Here is a 19447-nt window from a genome sequence, read left to right as displayed (position 1 = left end):
ATAGACTTTGTGTCATGTGACCAAGTCTGTCTCCTAGTCGGAAGAGAATGAACTAAGCACTCACTACTTCTTCTTTTGTTCCAATAATATGTCGTAGAGACATATGAAAAGTTTTGATCAGTCTGGGTCTGAGTGTTCAGACCCTGACCAATAAAAAAAAAAATACACTTTGGGTACGTGTTAGACATATGAAAGTTTTTTTTTTTTTTTTTTTTTTTTTACTGTGCTCATTTAAAGGGGTACTCTGCGCCTATCCAAAGGGACCCCCCGAGATCTCTGCTGCGGCACCACAGAGATCCGGTGCACGGAGCAAACTTTACTCCATGCCGAATGACTGTCGATGCGGGGCGGAGACCCGTGACGTCACGGCCATGCCCCTTCAATGCAAGTCTATGGGAGGGGGTGTAATGGCATAGACTTGCATTGAGGGGGTGTGACATCACGAGCAGGGCACGCCGGTGACTTCACGAGCCTCCGGCGCTGCACCCGACGCTCTACGAATGCCAGTGTAGCAGGGAGATTGCGGGGGTCCCCAGCGGTGAGACCCCCGTGATCAGACAGCTTAAGAAGTCTAGGGGTGGAGTAGCCCTTTTAACATATCTGTACATGTGTGACCACAGCCATCTCTTGCGATCTTTCAATGTTTGTGCTCTGAATGGAGAGAGGAGGGGTAAACACTAATCAGACAGCTCTGTGGCTCGTCTCTTCTACTAAAATCTGCATATGTTTGAACAAATATTTTTGAGAACCTTTTTGTCTTTTCTATTTTTGTCTTGGAACTTTCTGGTCTCAAGCAAACCAGAATTGGGGAACACATTCAGGACACTTCTTCTTCTTCTTTATATTGGCTTTGATTCTAGCAAACCTATCAGTGATCTCTCCTATTCTGGCATAGTGTTATAACTTCATTCACGTTCTAGTGAACGTACATCAATAACACATTTCTCCCATTGGGAAAAATGTGTAATCTTGTAGCAGCTTCCTGGAAAATGTAATATGTACTGGGATCTGTAGGGAAACCAGTGTACTATATTTCACTTACGTAAAGATCATAACGCCATTTAATGCCCGTATCATTCTCTTTTTTTCTTTGTCATAAATCTTTTCACTTTCTATAAATAGAAAATAGATCCTACAAATGCTGATGGCTGATTCTTCTTAGGTTTCTGGCCACTAACTGCTTAGGAAGGATCTGCACTTGTCTTGGGGATAAATTGCTATGTTGTGAGATTACCATTATACTGTGGCTAGATTTTTGTGAACTGGTATTTCCTGTTTGAGCTTTCTTCTTTGCCTACAAATCCCATAATTCTATTTTCCTCCCTTCCAGACATCAGCCACCCCACCCATTGAAACTTAAATGAGCTGCATCCATTCAAAAGACCTGTGGTTTTCAATCAGGGTGCCTACAACTAACTTTACAGCCCCTGTAGCATAGTCAAATAAAAAAAATATCCTGGAATACCCCTTTAACAAGTCAGTCACTGTCCCCAGTAAGGCTCACAATCTAGTTTAAAAATGATCGGTATGTTTTGGTGTGTGAGGAAACTGGAGAACCCAGAGGAAACAAGGGGAGAACATAGAAACTTTATGCAGATGTCCTTGGTTGGATTTAAACCCAGGACCCCAGTGCTCTGATCCTTCAATGGTAACTATTCAAGCACACATTTGGTTGTAATTGATCTGTAAAAATATTAATATTTTCATGTAATATATGTATAATATAATTTTTTTTTTTTTTTTTTTTTTGCAGGGGGGGGGGGGGGGGGGGGTTTACAATCTATATTTTATAATCCTCTACTCTAAATCTGAGACTTGCAGATCATCTCCCAGTAATGCCTTTCTTCTAAGAGCAGGCAAGGATTGCAGTGAAAGAAGACACAATTGTATAGATAACACTGGATTGACCACCACTCACAGCAGAGATCAGCACCCATCCTCCCTCTTCCTGTAGAATGACCTCTTAAAAATTTACAGATAATGCTCAGTAGCATCTTAACCGGTTGCCGTCTAAATACGAGCCGGCTTGTCCTGAGACAGCAAGTGGTGTATGATGCGGGCTCCCGACTCGAGCCTCTGTCATACCGGCTGACCCCAGCTGATTCCTGTAGCTGGGGGCCGGAGTTAATAGCCGACAAATGGCGATTGCCACGACTGGCTATTAATCCTTTAGATCGCCACTGTCAACTTTGTCTAAAGGGACATTTTAAACCATCCCTGGTAAGCCCTAATACGGCCCCATACACAGAAAAATAAATAAGTTATAGGGGTCAGAAGAGGATATTTTACACTAATTTTTCTGCATGTAGTTACGATTTTTTCCCGAAGTATGACAAAATCAAACCTATAGAAGTAGGGTATCATTTTAATCATATGGACCTACAGAATAAAGAAAATGTCATTTTTACCGAAAAATGAACTGTGTAGAAACGAAAGCCCCCAAAAGTTACAAAATGGTGTTTTCTTCAATTTTGTAGCACAATGATTTTTTTTTTTGTTTCGCCGTAGATTTTTGGGTAAACAAAATAGAATAGAGTAGAATTGGTGACGCAAAAAAAAGAAGCCATCATATGGATTTTTAAGTGCAAAATTGAAAGGGTTGATTTTTAAAAGGTAAGGAGGAAAAAACGAAAGTGGAAAAATGCTCAGTCCTTAAGGGGTGCTCCTGTGGGAAACAATTTATTTTTTTTTTTTTTTAATCAACTTTTTGTTCTTTTCTGTCTGACCAGTGCTCTGTGCTGACACCTCTGTCCATTTCAGGAACTGTCCAGATCAGGAGCAAATCCCCATAGCAAACCTATCCTCCCCTGGACAGTTCCTGACATGAACAGAGGTGTCAGCAGAGAGCACTGTGGTCAGACAAAAGAAATGTAAAAAGAAAAGAACTTCATGTGAAGCATACAGCAGCAGATAAGTACTGGAAGGATTAAGATGTTTAAATAGAATTAATTTTCAAATCTGTTTAACTTTCTGGCACCAATAGATTTAAAACAAAATTGTTTTCCACCGGAAAACTCCTGTGAATAAGAGTTTGTGTCTATGGTCCATGAGTCCTGCTGTAAAGCAAATCACTTAAAGGGGTACTCCGCCCCTAGACATCTTATCCCCTATCCAAAGGATAGGGGATAAGATGTCAGATCGCCAGGGTCCCGCTGCTGGGGACCCTGGGAATCGCTGCTGCAGCACCCCGCTATCATTACTGCGCAGAGCGAGATCGCTCTGCACGTAATGATGGGCAATACAGGGGCCGGAGCATCGTTACGTCACTGCTCCGCCCCTCGTGACGTCACGGCCCGCCCTCGTCAATACAAGTCTATGGAAGGGGGCGTGGCGGGCGTTACTTGCATTAAGGGGACGGGCAGTGATGTCATGAGGGGCGGAGCCATGATGTCACGCTGCCCCGGCCCCTGTATCGCCCGTCATTACGCACAGAGCGAACTCGCTCTGCGCAGTAATGATAGCGGGGCGCCGCAGCGGCGATCCCCGGGGTCCCCAGCAGCGGGACCGTGGCGATCTAACATCTTATCCCCTATCCTTTGGATAGGGGATAAGATGCCAGGGGCGGAGTACCCCTTTAATGCTTGTAAAAACAGAGCAAGCAAGATGACAGCCCCCATAATATTGCACAAAAAAATAAATAAAAAATTACAATTAGAAACTAGAAAAAGATTAAGGAAAAAAGAACATGTTTCAGAATCTGGTTCTAATCATGAAAAAATTATAGGTGGTAAATTTCCTTTAATGTATAAGCACAGTATTCAATAAGGCCCTAGTCTTTTATCTACGTTAGCATGTATGTCTGCCTGCTTTACATGATATTTTCAAAGGGGGTGAGAGTCCAGTTTACATCAAAAAATTTTGTGTAGAAATCACAGAAATGGTTGTAGTGTTATTGTTTTTGTTTTTATTTTTTCTTAGTTGTTTGGGGAAAATGTGTTCTTTAATTATTAAAAAAAAAATTATTGAAAAATGTTATTAAAGAATAAATAAATATATTTATTATTATTATTTTTATTCTTGGTCACTGCACCTGCACTCACATTTAAGCTCAGAAATGTTTTATTTATACAGTTATCGGTTGTCTGGGCACTAGTAACCATGGAATATTTCATGAGATGTTTCCGCCAGAATTTTCTGGTAAAGTTATGTAAAGTTTGGCGCAAAAAAAACAAAATTTCAGAGTTTGGCACCAAAATTGCGTCGTAAAAAAAAAAATCCAATATGGCTGCAACAAAATAAAATTCAAAGAAAATGAATTTTCACATGTTTTCATATTTTCAAAGCAGCACAAAAGACATTTTGAAAGCGTGAGGAGAAAAAAAGTGTGAATGATATCGCTAGAAAATAAATTACAGTAGTTTTTGAGAATCTCCTCCATTGAGTGAATGGAAATTTAAGCTTCTGTCTTTTTTTTCCTTTCCAGGGAGTAAAACCAGCAAGCTTTGAGAAAGTGCCAGACCCTGAAATCAAAGAGATAATCGGGGAGTGCATCTGCAAGAAGAAGGAGGAGAGGTGCGGGCATTGTATTTGCATTGTGTGTAATGTAAATGTCAGTCTGATAATTGTAATTCACGTTTGCTGTCAGGATATTTGCCCATGAAATGCAGGCCTGGCGGAGCATAGCCCCAGGATCTCAATAGAGAGATTCTCCTATCGACCAGTCACCGCATTTACACAGCTCCGGTCCCGACAATTTGTTTTCTGAGAGTCAGCTAAACAGTGGACAGCCCTGGTAAATAGAGTACTGTTGGTTACGGTGCTTTTTTCTATCTAAAACAAATAACCTCTCAAGAAAAGAAAATGCTGAGCCTTGGAAATTGTTTCCTATTTTAAAAACCTAAGTAAAGCTGTTCCTGTACGGACACTATGCTATTATGACATATAAAACACTGCAATGCACGAATAGCCAGACTCCACATATACCGTATTTTTCACCCTATAGGACGCACCAGCGTATAAGACGCACCCAATTTATAGAGGCAAAATCTAAAAAAATAAATATTCTGAACCCAGCAGTGGTCTTCAACCTGCGGACCTCCAGATGTTGCAAAACTACAACTCCCAGCATGTCCGGACAGCCGTTGGCTGTCCGGGCATGCTGGGAGTTGTAGTTTTGCAACATCTGGAGGTCCACAGGTTGAAGACCACTGGATAGGAGGTAGTACGCATGTGTCCCCGCCGCTCCGGACCCGTCACCGCTGCCCTGGATGTCGCTCCATCGCTGTCGCCTGTTCCCGGGGTGTCCCCGACTCTCCGGACGTCTTCTTCCCCGGGACCCACGCTCTCTGTCGCCGTCATCACGTCGCTACGCACGCCGCTCCTATTGGATGACGGGACGGCGTGCGCGGCGACGTGATGACGTCAAAGGAGGGTGCCGGCCAAGCAGGGGATCCCGATGCGGAGCAGACACCGAGGAGGCAGGTAAGGTCCTGTAAGCTGTTCGGGACCGCCACGATTTCACCGCGGCGGTCCCGAACAGCCCGACTGAGCATCCGGGTTAGTGTCACTTTCGCTTCAGGCGTGGCAGTCATCTTTGATTGCCGTGTCTGAAGGGTTAATACAGGGTATCACTGCGATCGGTGATTTCCTGTATTAGCCGTGGGTCCCGGCCGTTGATGGCCGCAGAAACCGCCGCGATAGGTGTGTATTCGCCGTATAAGACGCACCAACTTTTCCCCCCCAGTTTTGGGGAAGAAAAAGTGCGTCTTATACGGCAAAAAATACGGTGTATATATATATGTGTGTGTGTATGTGTATATGTGTGTATATATGTATATATATATGTGTATATGTGTATATATATATATATATATATATATATATATATATATATATATATATGAATAAATATAATATTAATTACACATACATACATGCCATGCGGCTTCTGTGGGCTCCTCCATAGAGAGGGGGTCCTGCCCTGAACGGTCCAGTCCCTTTCAATATTCGGGTAGTGTTTGCTTTGCATAAATTCTGCATAGAGTGTGCAGAAATATTCTGCAGAGAAAAATCGACCACATTCTCGTAGTGGCAAATCTACTCCAAATCATGTAAAATTGCTGCGGATGTGCCGTTCAGATGCCTTATTTTGACATTCGGTACGGTGTTTATAGTGAAATCTGTCTGAAAAGCAGCCTAATGGCTCTGTCTCCAGGCTTTCTTTCGCCTCTCCTAAGGGAACTTCTATGCCCAGCTCAAAATCAGTGTTTTGTAGAATAATAAGAACAAAGACAGACATTTGAAAGAAAAGTGTTTAAATGTTTGTAGAGCTAAGGGGTGTAAAGTAGCCCATGGCTAGATATGGCTTCTCATCAGATAGGGATTCCCAGTATATATATTCTATTTCAGTAGTCTTCTCCATTAGTGAGAGAGAAGCCTCATTTGCCAATTAACAAAAAGCCTTAAGTGCCATGGGGACATTTCTTTGCATGGCAAGCGCCCAGGTAAGTCCAGCCCACATCTTCTTTATCTAAGAAGAAGAAGAATAAGCAAAACTGTTGTCTGGTGTCACATTTTGGAGTAGCATTTTCTTCAAGTCACTGTTAGGCCCCTTTCACACTGCCGGTATGCCCCGTCAAATTCCTTTTTTTTTTTTTTGCAGTTTGACGGCCGTAATTTTGACTGGTCATAATGGCCAATAACTGGTCCCGATGGACCCCATTATAGTCAATGGGGTCCGTCGGCACCGTTATTTTCGAAGAGAATTGCCGGAGAAAAAGACTGTGCAAGCACTATTTTTTTTTTCTCCAGCTATTCTCGATCCTAAAATCAGAAAATAACGGGCTTCACACTGCCTGAGATAACCGGCAGTGTAAATGTAGCCTTATGCTTCTTTCAGAAGCTTTGGAACATGACTGGGGATTTAATAGGCCAAGCCAGAAATTCCCCAGAAGTGGAAGATACCCATCTCTATACATGGCCTAGACATCTCTACTCCTTTTTATGGCACTCTTCTCAAGGAGAACCATTAGCCATTTGGCACAAGATAAAGTAGGACCAAACAGGGTTAACAGAAGACTACAAGGTAGGGATAATGAAGACAAGGACATGAGTTACCTGGGCTCTTGCCGTGCTGGTGAATGCTCCCTGGACACTTAAGCCTTATGACAAAAATGCTTCTATCTCTGCGCAGGAGAAGACTGTTAAACAAAAAGGTATGCCCAAAATCCTAGTGTGAAATGCTATCTATACCCCTGCTTACCTCCTGACAGGTAACTTTATAGTTCCCCAGCCTTCCTTTCAGCTCTCTTCTTGAGCTTCTCGTGTCTGTCTGCTACTCTTTACAGCCACTGCCACCAATGCCAAAGTTTAGATACTGTCAGCCTGCTTAGGCACAGAGAATCCTAAGCCAGAGGTTGCAGTATATGCCTCACAGACCAGGTCCACAATCCTATATTACCTACAAGCCTAGCGGCTAATCCAAAACTCAATTATATACCTACAAAAATTAGCCCAGAAGAATTATTTATGTAACCAACATCTCTTTATTAATCATAATCAATAACAATAGGTAGAAAAAACCCATAAAAAATACCCACCCTTAAAAATGCCCCCCCCACACACACACACAAAGGCAGGATGTGGGGAACCCAATATATAGATTCAATAAAATGTACAGAGTCCCTATCAGCATGCCATCATATAATAATTAGATCAAGTACTGTACCTGTCGGTAGCATGCTGAACAAGTCCCCACGCTCCTACCACCTCGACACGTGTTTCGGGCAATCCCTTTCTCAAGAGGCTCATGGGAGTGAGGAACTGATGGCCCTTTATGTGGCGTGCCCTCCAATGGCGCATGAGTGGTCCGAGCGCCGCGCGACTTCCGGGCGGCGTCATTGGCGGAAGTACGTCATAATGAAAACATCCGCCAATACTGACTGCCGAACGAAAGATCGCGCTACGTCTGAACCACGCGCATGCGCACTGGGCAACACATAGTTATAGTTCAGGTCCACAATCCATATAATGTCAAGAGAAAAAAGTAGGAAAAAATATATAAAAATGGCCAGTGCTACATTTCAGCTATAGCAAGCATATTCCCTAAGCATATACACTTTGCCCTCCTAACAAAGTGTATATATAGGTTCACATATTAATCATCCATAAAGTGAATCGCTGTAGTCAAGTGAAGTTAAGTGAAAACATATGTCATGTATTGTATAAATGTAGACAGTGTGATCCAGTGTAGATGTCAAATTCCTCTTTCCACCATGCCTGTATCCTCTGCACAACACAGCGCATGCCCAAGGTTCACAGCACTTACTTGTCACTTGTGAGGCCGGCGTATGCATACAACTAGAATGCTGCCTAAGCGCCAGGACCCTGTAGGGCAGTGGTCTTCAACCTGCGGACCTCCCAGATTTTGCAAAACTACAACTCCCAGCATGCCCGGACAGCCGTTGGCTGTCCGGGCATGCTGGGAGTTGTAGTTTTGAAACATCTGGAGGTCCGCAGGTTGAAGACCACTGCTGTAGGGGAACTGATGGGATTCACTCACTAATGTAATGATTACTATATGAATCCTTATAGATACCTTCTTAGGAGAGCACATTGGGGAAATAAAAAAATAAAAAAACCTGTGTCAAAACTTAAAGGGGTATTCCAGGCAAGAACTTTTTTATATATATATCAACTGGCTCTGGAAAGTTAAACAGATTTGTAAATGACTTCTATTAAAAAATCTTAATCCTTCCAATAGTTATTAGCTTCTGAAGTTTTCTGTCTAACTGCTCAATGATGATGTCACATCACGGGAGCTGTGCATGATGGGAAAATATCCCCATAGGAGCTGGACAGCTCCCGGGACGCGAGTCATCAGAAAGCAGTTAGACAGAAAACAACAACTCAACTTCAGAAGCTAACAACTATTGGAAGGATTAAGATTTTTTAATAGAAGTAATTTACAAATCTGTTTAACTTTCCGGAGCCATCTGATATATAAAAAAAAGTTTTTGCCTGGAATACCCCTTTAAGGAATTTGTGACCAAAAACCTTTTACTTGATTTAACGCCATTTTCAGCATGTTTTGGACACTTCTGTACCATGTCCAAGGGGCTTGGCTTTATTTTACGAATCTGTTCACACTGTTTTGGAGTATGTGATGGGAAAGACCTGGGTACATATAATGAACATATCTGGAGAGAGACCTACCGTATGTATTTTTATTTTGTTTGTTTCCTAAATAATATACACACAACCCTACATCTGCCCTAATTGATAGCTTGAAACAGCCAAATAAAGCTTGTTGAACAAATACCTGTATTCGGTTGCCGATGTTCCCTATTGACTATAAATGTGTAGCTCCAAATAGGATATTTAGTGGGATATGATGTTCTACAATACAGATAAGCATAAATACCGATCAGACTATTGTAGCCTATAAACGTATCCTTCTCGAATGGCGCATACTTTGTCCTCTCTCTACTTCTAACATTGTTATACAGTGGATCTACCTTTGCAGCATTGCTACTTAAAATGCCATTCCTTGAGATGTCATTGTATAGAACGTGACATTGAATTGTGCAGGGGTACTGTGTCCTCTACGCCTTTTGTCTGTAAGGGTTTACCTTTTCATGACCACATAGTGGTTGGGTGTTACCATGGGAATAAATCAAATTTGCTGTAACCTAATCCTTGACATCAGACTGGCCATAAAGATAATGTTGAACACATTGAAATCTGAACAAGTAGAGTTCATGGCCATGTCACTGCCTGTTTACGTGCTGGTATGTACTGCCGGCATTTCTTCCAGATCTATGGATTTGCATGGCAGTATTTGTTTAGACTGCGTTTGGTCGAAAAAGGACTGAAATGTCCCCGAACTCCTAGGTTCCCCATGGTTTCTATATTATCTGCCAAATATATTTATTTGAAGCCTATAGCGTAAATTCAAACCTCCCCTTCCCCATACACTTGACATTATTAACATAAAGCGAATAAATAAATATACGAGCGCTTCCAGTTAAAATAGGATTTCAGCGCGCAAAAAATCATCTGCCAGGTATTATGGATCCCTGTTAACCATAAAAGGTGCTATTCAAAGCTAAAAATAAATAACGGCGCTGTTTGGGCCTTTGTTAAAAGGAATTTATTTATTAAGAGAATGGCCCTCATTTACTAAGAGTGTTGTGTAGATTTCTTTGTGGGTTTTAATTCCCTACAATTTATTTTCCATGGTATTTACTAAGGTTTTCCTACATTTTCCACTTTCCCTACACTTTGCTTTTTTTTACACATGCTCTGATCTGTCTGGTTTTCCTCAGCTCAAATCCACCACATTTTCTGTGGAAACTTTAGTAAATATGTTGGGATTTTGTGAAAATGTTGGGAACACGCCCCTTTTCTGTGACCACGTCCCCTTTTCTTGATGGCCACACCCCTTTTCGGGTTTTCTTAGCAAAATGGAGAGTTAGTTGGGTTTTTTTCAATTCAGGCGGAATTTCAGGCGCAAATTCAGGCGCAGATAGAATTTCAGGCGCATATTCTGGCGCAGACACAATTTCAGGCGCAATGCGCCCGAAACTGGCGCACAACCCGACAAAACATGGCAAGTTTGCAATAGTAAATGAGGGCCAATATATTAATATAAAAGACCATATTGGACCAATGGATGAGTGGTTGCGCACGTACTTCAAGTATGTATCACTGGCAAAAAATAAGAGAGGAAATATATATAAGGCCATCAATTCTCAAAAAATGAAGAGATGAAACGCGTGTTGTAACATACAGTGAGGTTACATGCCCTTCAGGTGGCTGGAAATGTGTGTCTGCTGCTGTTCCTAATCTGAACAGTGTTTGTACAGATATAGATGAGCAGGGGTTAAATCCTACAATAAATAGACATAAGTATACAGCAGTGTCTCGATCCAGTCATAAGGCTATACAGATAATTACTATAGTACACACAATTCTCAAGCTCTTACCTATTGTTGTTATATTAAGGATGAAACCACAAGAGGTACAATTTTCTTCTCTCCCAGTAGTAAAGGTTGCAATGTTCTGCAGTTTGTTTATTAACTCCAGATAATATGGAAACTATTTGAATGAACATGTATATTCATATATCTAGCGAGAGATTTTTACTAAAATACACATACGGTAAGTGTTGGATGAGTATCCTTTCCGTCCTATATGAAATATTAGTCAGTAAGTGGTTTCCTCGGTAACGTTTGGTTTCTTCCCAGGGGTGCAATGTGCTGCCGCTATTCCCCTAGTTGTATGATTAAATGGGAAAAGAACAAGTATACAGTTTAGATGCAACTTATAAATGATGTTTATATCCTCCAGGAAGTTCTATTTAAGTGCAATGCTCTGCATTAGTTATCCATTTCGTTAATGGAACAAGTTGCGTGTGCTGCTCCGCTATTCACTAGGAGCCAGCGCCGCACACTAATATCCACCGTATCGGCGGAAAAAAAGAATACCTGCTTTCCTCCTGTTTGTGTGTCCTGTGTGGAGTCCCAGTCCCGGTGTCCTATTCGCGGTTGAGCCTGGGAGACTGCCCCCGGCCGGTGGTGTCTCTACCAGTGCTCGTTCCTGCTGTTGGTATTAGTGGAGTGGTCAGGTGACTGCTTAACTTCGTGACGTCACTACAAGTGCGGATTTGGACCAAAATTCTCTGACAGGTTTCGAAAAACTGACCATTTTTTCTTCGTCTGGGAGTGTGTGTGGTCCACAAGTGCCCACTTTAAATACCCGCAGCAGTTTTAAGGATCGGGATATAGGTGCTTCATATTGTTTGATGGTGTCTTGATACAAGGCTATTTGTTCTTATGTTCAGATATTTAAAAGGGGGAATGTACGGTATATACATATATTTCTAGAGCACATCCATATGAACACAAAATGTATATAAAATATATATACATAAAAATATATATATAAAAAATAGTGAGAATATGAAAATAAGAGTGCGAGTGTAAGGTTTGTATCTATAAAAAGACAAAAAGTTCCATCTCCATATTTAGTCCATTCGGTGCCAAAGTATCCAGGTTAAATGTCCATTTTGCCTCACCCTGGACATTTGGGCAATTTAGTCACCACCTCTCCAGTGTGGCTCCATTTTTTCTATTGCAAAAAATTCCCACCCTCTCATTCAGGCATTATGTTTCTCCTTGAAGAGGTTTGAGAGGGGATGTTCCCCGTATCCATGATTAATGTTATATAAATGCTCTCCGATTCTTTTGGAGAGCGACCTTTTCGTTCTTCCAATGTATCTTTCTGCATGGGCATCTTATTGTATATATCACCCCTTTAGTTTTACAGTGCATAAGTTGTTTGATTTTTACCTCCTTTTCATGATGCTTAATTGAATAAACCGGATTTTTGTTTGTGCTGATACATGCTTTACAATTTTTGCATGGAAAAAAGCGATTTTTCTCCCTCAGCGTACTTTTTTTTTGCTAATGGACAATGCTGAAGTGTGGTGTTTTTTTTATTTTATTTGGGTTTTTAATGGTAGGGGCTACATATTTACCTATATTTTGGGCTTTTTGGAAGATTAATCTAGGTGCTTTGGGTATGAATTCTCCTATTATTTTTTAGAAAATTTGGGTAGTGCAGCTCACAATTAATTTTCTGAGGCATATTATGGTTTTACACCTATACCTTAGGTGTTAAGTAAAATATATAGTAAAACAAAAGTAACCATACACCTAAAGGGTAATACCAGGGTTACTGGTACAGGATGATTATAAAAAATATAAAAATATTTATATAATTTTACATTTTTTCATATGGATGTGCTCTAGAAATGTGTGTGTGTGTGTGTGTGTGTGTGTGTGTGTATATAATGTATATGTATGTTTATATACATTCCCCCTTTTAAATATCTAAAACATAAGAGCATATAGCCTTGTATAAAGACTCCATCAAACGCAATATGAAGCACCTATATCCCGATCCTTAAAGAGGTTATCCAGGAAAAAACGCTCTCATATATATATATATATATATATATATATATATATATATATATATATATATATATATATATATATATTATAATATATAATATCTCAACTGGCTCCAGAAAGTTAAACAGATTTGTAAATGACTTCTATTAAAAAATCTTAATCCTTTCAGTACTTATGAGCTTCTGAAGTTGAGTTGTTCTTTTCTGTCTAAGTGCTCTCTGATGACACGTGTCTCGGGAACCGCCCAGTTTAGAGGAGGTTTGCTATGGGGATTTACTTCTAAACTGGGCGTTTCCTGAGACAGGTGTCATCAGAGAGGACTTAGACAGAAAAGAACAACTCAACTTCAGCAGCTTATAAGTACTGAAATGGTTAAGATTTTTTAATAGAAGTAATTTACAAATCTATTTAACTTTCTGGAGCCAGTTGATATATAAAAAAAGGTTTTTTCCTGGATAACCCCTTTAAGAAAAACTGCTGCAGGTATTTAAAGTGGGCACCAAATGCACTTCCAGACGAAGGAAACAGTTTTCAAAATGCATCGGAGAATTTTGGTCCAAATCCGCACTTTTAGTGACATCACGGAGTTAAGTGGTCACCTGACCACTCCACTAATACCAACAGCAGGAACGAGCACTGGTAGACACGGCACCGGCCGGGGCAGTCTCCCAGGCTCAACCACGACTAGGACACCGGGACCCCACACAGGACACACATACAGGAGGAAAGCAGGGATTCCTATTTTTCGTCGATACGGAGGATATTGGTGTGCGGCGCTGGCTCCTAGTGAATAGCGGAGCAGCACACGCAACTTGTTCCAGTAACAAAACGGATAACTAATGCAGAGCATTGCAGTTGAATAGAACTTATTGGAGGATATAGATATCATTTATAAGTTGCATCTAAACTGTATACTTCACTTCCATATTATCTGCAGGTAATAAACAAACTGCAGAACATTGCAACCTTTACTACTGGAAGAGAAATTTTTTTACCTCTTGTGGTTTCATCCTCAATATAACAATAGGTCATAAGGTATAGCCTTATGACTGGATCGAGACACTGCTGTATACTTATGTCTATCTATTTATTGTAGGATTTAACCCCTGCTCATCTAGATCTGTACAAACACTGTTCCGACTAGAGACAACAGCAGACACCTTTCCAGCGGCCTGAAGGGCATGTATCCTCACTGTATGTTACAACACATGTCATCCCTTAATTTTTTGAGGATTGATAGCCTTATACGTATTTCCTTTTTTATCTTTTTGCCAGTGATACATACTTGAAGTACTTGAACAACCACTCATCCATTGGTCCGATATTGTCTTTCATTTCTATTTTTATACTCTTTATAAATTAATTCCTTTTAACAAAGACCCAAACAGCACCGGCCTTTTATTCATTTATTTAGTATAAAGCAATGGGTTTCTTTGTGAGATTATCCTGTCTTAAGTTTTTTGCCTTTTATATGCCTTGGTCACACGGTACGGACTTGGTGCACTTGGCACATGCGTTTCTTTCTAACGCTAGAAATGGACCCAAAACAGAAGAAAAGTATAAAAGACAGAGGCACATAATACAACAAATACAGTACGGACTTAAAGACCTAAAACTTTAATAACATATATTCCATTCCTTTACATCTTGGGTTTCTGTGTTTCAGGTATGAAATTAAAGACTTATTAAGCCATGCTTTCTTTGCTGAAGACACTGGGGTGAGGGTGGAACTTGCAGAGGAGGACCACGGCAGGAAGTCCACAATTGCCTTAAGACTGTGGGTGGAAGACCCTAAAAAGTTGAAAGGAAAACCCAAAGATAATGGAGCCATTGAGTTTACTTTTGACTTGGAGAAGGAAACGCCTGAAGATGTTGCACAAGAAATGGTAAAAGCAATGATTACTTAAAGGGAACTGGTCATGAGGAGTCTAATCTGCCAGCAGCTTGTTATAGAGCAGAAGGAGCTTAGTAAATTGATATCTAGCTTTGTGGTAAATGAGAAGGTAGCAGTATCTTGTAATACCTTTTTTATTGGACTAACAGCATTTTGTAGAGACAAGCTTTCGGGATTCCTCCCTTTATCAAGTCCAAAGCAAATCTAAGCTCACAAGTAGAAGACACAGGTTACATCTCACAGATATGCAGGGGTTAAGACAATAGATGTGGAGAATTCACACTAAGATGGGCCATAAATAGTCCTGTTATAGGAACATAGACTAAATAGATAAGGATGAGAAAAAGGGGGGAGGGAGGGGGGAGCAGGGGAGAGACTGGGAATTAAACAGGACGAAGTGAGATACAAAAGAGAATCCAGTACAAGTTATAAGAAATTTTGATAATGAGATAAGCTCAAATCCACATTGAGTCCCCTGTTTTTCGAGTCAAAAAACAGTATAATTTGTCCTGTTTAATTACCAGTCTGTCCCCTGCTCCCCCCTCCCTCCCCCTTTTTCTCATCCTTATCTATTCAGTCTGTGTTCCTATAGCAGGACAATTTATGGCCCATCTTAGTGTGAATTCTCCACATCTATTGTCTTAACCCCTGCATATTTGGGAGATGTAACCTGTGTCTTCTGCTTGTGAGCTTAGATTTGCTTTAGACTTGATAAAGGGAGGAATCCCGAAAGCTTGTCTCTACAAAATTCTGATAGTCCAATAAAAAAGGTATAACAAGATACTGCAACATTTTTTGATTTGCATCTGCATCACTGGACGAAGACGGCTACTCAAATTTACTCATATATATATATATATATATATATAATATATAATATATATTTTACCCATTAGCTTACTCTGGGCTTAGGGTTCCAGTGGCCTGTCTTGCTGGTCACTGACTGCTACCTTGTACAGTTTATACAGGGTAGGCTGTAAATCATTGAGCAAGACCGCCCACTGGACTTCTGACCCAAAAATAAGCATTGACTTCAATTGGTAACTTACAGGTTATCCCAAGTGTGCTCTATAACATGATGGTAGATTGTACTACATTTTCAAGGTTACCTGCTAAAGTGCAACCTCTGCTTTCCGTTGAAACACTACCGTGCTCTAAAGTTGTGTAATTTTCCATTTTATCTTTTCATGGCCATTAATTAGTTTGGTGTTTCCTGGCATCACAACTCAATAAGAAGAAATTAGTGTATAGCAGGTATTTCTTAAATGGCTATTCCTGTATCTGTGACCTGACTGTTTGCAATAAAAAAAAAAGTACTTGCTATACATGTGAGTGCCATCAAAATTTCTTCTTATTGGCTTGTGATGCCTGACTATTCATTAGATTGAGCATCGCAGGAGAGCACTTTTTGGGATTCTTCTGTTTAGCTGCTGTACTCTCCTTCTCCGCTCAGGGATGCGGCAGTGCCGACTCTATTTCTCTATGAACAGTATTTTCCTGGCATGATACTATGGCTGTGTACCCCCTCATGTCTTTTTATGGAAAAGATCCGTAATAAACTAGGGTTGTGGAGTTTGTGGAAAAACAGTGGAGTCTAAAGTTTCTCTCACCCTCTTAATCAAATTCGTGCTCCTAAAATTAATGGCTCATTTATAATTTAATTATAACAAATTTAACAATTCTAGAATGTCAATCAATCATTAAATATTAATAAAATATATATTATATTGCTGTGGGCTTATGAGAGGGACAAATCACTGACCAGGATGGGACACTGCTGCAGCCAGTGAGGGATTTGATAAGCAGACAGGCCCTGCTCCAACTTCTCTTCTTGAAAACAGACTGAAAAATCTTGCAAAGGGGAGGTGGGGGGGGGGGGGGGGGGGAGCTGGGGGTAGGAAAGTATATATATATATATATATATATATATATATATATTTTTTTTCTGAAGGGGTACTTTAGGGAACTGAACTACTGAACTTATGACGTGTCCACATGACAATGGATAAGTGTCTGATTTCATTGGTCAGGCCTCCAGTGCTGCAGGAACGTATGGGAACAGGGTCCCTGCACTTTTTCCACAGCAGTAACAATGTTCCCATTTGCAGGAGTCCTGCAGGACCAGCCCTTGAGTAGAAATCTTGGGTGAGTTCCCACACTTTCTTTCCCAGGACGTGACCCCTGGTCTCAGTGCTGCGACATCCACCAATCAAGAGAATAAGCAGAAAGAATCACGCAGTAGCATGCTGGACTCCCAACGATCTCCATTATAAGTCTTTAGGGCTGTCCAGCGAAGCTAGATGGAGATCATTGCAAGCCAAGGAGTGAAGCATGCTACTGTGCATTTCACTCTGCTGAGTCTCCTGATTGGTGGTATCTCAGTACTGGGACCCCTAAGAATCATAACTGTGATATGTGAAGTTTTTTTTCTTTTGTTTGTTTTTATATGACAGGTACATTTTTAATTGGATTTTCCGAACTGATTTATAACCTATTTACGTGTGCTTTCCTTCCCCCTACATCAGCTCATTCTTAATCCGTTTATTTGTGGTCTGAGGTCTAGCATTTTGATTTGTGTAAGAATGTCCTAACGAGCATACAGAGTGTTTTTATGCTAGATGTATGACCTCTTTATATGTTACGCAGCTGCTGTCCCCACTATGCAGAAGATCAAGTATTAGAGGCCTAGGAAATAGTTTAACAACAAGGAAAGAAAATTGCATTTTCTAATTGGATCAATACCATGTTTGTATTCTAAGAAGGAGACGTCAATACTTAGATCAATCATCCTTCTGATCACAGAGAAGATGACGTTCTTTAGAGAGAGAATGCAGGAGCAGCAAAAGTGCGCTGCGATGCTTGAATAGTCATCCTCTTAGTGATGGGGCTCATGTTGTCCCTGCATCAGGGAATCGATGATAATGCAGAGAGTGAGCCATTTGAGCATTTATATTTATGTAGAAGTAATGCCTCACAATTTACTGACTGTAAACAACAACTCATTGTGGTTACCGGCCCTCCCTTCTCACTAGTGTGACTTGGACAGCAATGTAATTGTATTAGGGTTTCAAGTTAATGGGCTAAGTAGCAATACCAGACACAGCCCATGAATGGGAGTGGTGCTGTTCTGTGACACAAGAGTCACAAGAGACAAGGGCTCTTTGTTTCCTGTTCATCAGCATCATCAATGTTTTTGCTGTTTTGTAGAATTATTCTAAGACGAATGTACAAACCTAAACAAATCTCACACATTAAAATTTCATTGGAAACATAAAGTCTGGTCTCTTGCAATGTAACCCAAAAAATGGAAAAGTACAAAGGGAGCATGTTACCTTGAGCATGCAATCTGATCTGCTTGCAGCGTGGTATAGAGCAGGAGAAGCTTAGCAGAATGATTTTCTACAGAAAAAAATAATAAAACGTAATTTTTTTTTAAAGGGACTGATCATCACTTTCAGGCTGCTTTAACCACTAGTCATCAGGGTGGTCCTCATCAGCTTCTTCCCCTCCCCACCAGCCTTAATCTGTAGAGCTTTCTCTATACCCAAAGAGGAGGAGGTTATCAAAGTAGATGTGGAGGCGGAAGCCATTGGGGTCTACAGTGATGACTTGTGGTTCAGGCTATGTGAAAGTGATGTCCGGTTACCTCTTTCTCTCTACTCGTTCTGACTATAGGCTGTGTTTCCACATGCAGCCAATACCACGTCCCCATGGGTACACTGGTGGTCGCGCGATGTTGCCGGAGATCAGCGGCAACCTTAAACAACTATTGGGGAGTGCATGGGGATGTGGTTTCAGCCACATGCATTAGTCCAGTGGGCACTTCTTCAGGATTTGACAGCTCTGTTCTTCTGCAGTTCTATTAGTATACATTCTATCATTGAGTGAGACCACTCCTTGGACTGAACCCAGAATTACAGGGATTTGAATCCATAAATTGATTGCTCAGGTTAGGTACATAGAATGTATTTATTTGTGTTGTTGGATTTAAAACCTAATGAAACTTTTTTTTGTTGTTTTTTTAAGGTTGAATCAGGATTTTTCCATGATAGTGATGTGAAAATTGTGGGAAAGTCAATACGAGATCGAGTGGCATTAATCCAATGGAGACGAGCAAGGATTCGTGTGGAGAATGGTGAAAGTGAGGGCCTAGAACAAATGAATGTGCCACAGACACCACTTGCACCATTGGCCCATTCTTCCCACATTGGTCAAAATATGATGAATGAAGCAGATGAACTTGAGACTGACCAGCATTCATTTTTGCCCAAACTACCCGCCAGCATAACTTCAGTTGCATGTAAGTATTCGTCCCTAACATTTGTGGGACATGTCATGTTAACTGATACCATATGTAAGGGTCTGTTATTGCGTTCATGTACTTTATATGGGTTCTTTGAGGTTAGAAGAAAATAGCACCTCACCTGTCCACAGTTTATGCTTGGTATTGCAGCTTAGCTGCATTAACTGTAGTGAAACTGAACTGCAGTTTCAGACAATGTTCATGGACAGGTGTGGTGCTGTTTTTAGAAAAAAGGCAGACATACTTTTGTAATAATGTATAACCCTTTAACTATATTTACTTTTCTTTTTTTAAAGTGATAGAGATGAGTGAACTTACAATAAATTCGATTCG

At 40.7% G+C, this 19447-nt stretch overlaps 1 protein-coding gene across 13 annotated transcripts in view; it reads left to right on the top strand.

Annotated features, from left to right (window-relative positions):
* Nucleotides 1-19447, top strand: part of WNK2 (WNK lysine deficient protein kinase 2) — a 266333-nt gene that overhangs the window by 158012 nt on the left and 88874 nt on the right. For all 13 annotated transcript variants that reach the window (XM_056524329.1, XM_056524323.1, XM_056524326.1 and 10 more), the window contains 3 exons: nt 4424-4512; nt 14584-14803; nt 18838-19111. In XM_056524329.1, coding sequence (XP_056380304.1) covers nt 4424-4512; nt 14584-14803; nt 18838-19111 — 583 coding nt within the window. The remainder of the gene's footprint in view (nt 1-4423; nt 4513-14583; nt 14804-18837; nt 19112-19447) is intronic.

Source organism: Hyla sarda, chromosome 6 (assembly GCF_029499605.1).
Source record: "Hyla sarda isolate aHylSar1 chromosome 6, aHylSar1.hap1, whole genome shotgun sequence".
Taxonomy (NCBI): domain Eukaryota; kingdom Metazoa; phylum Chordata; class Amphibia; order Anura; family Hylidae; genus Hyla; species Hyla sarda.
The sequence above is the reverse complement of the archived record's forward strand: the minus strand, read 5'-3'. Positions and strand labels throughout refer to the sequence as shown.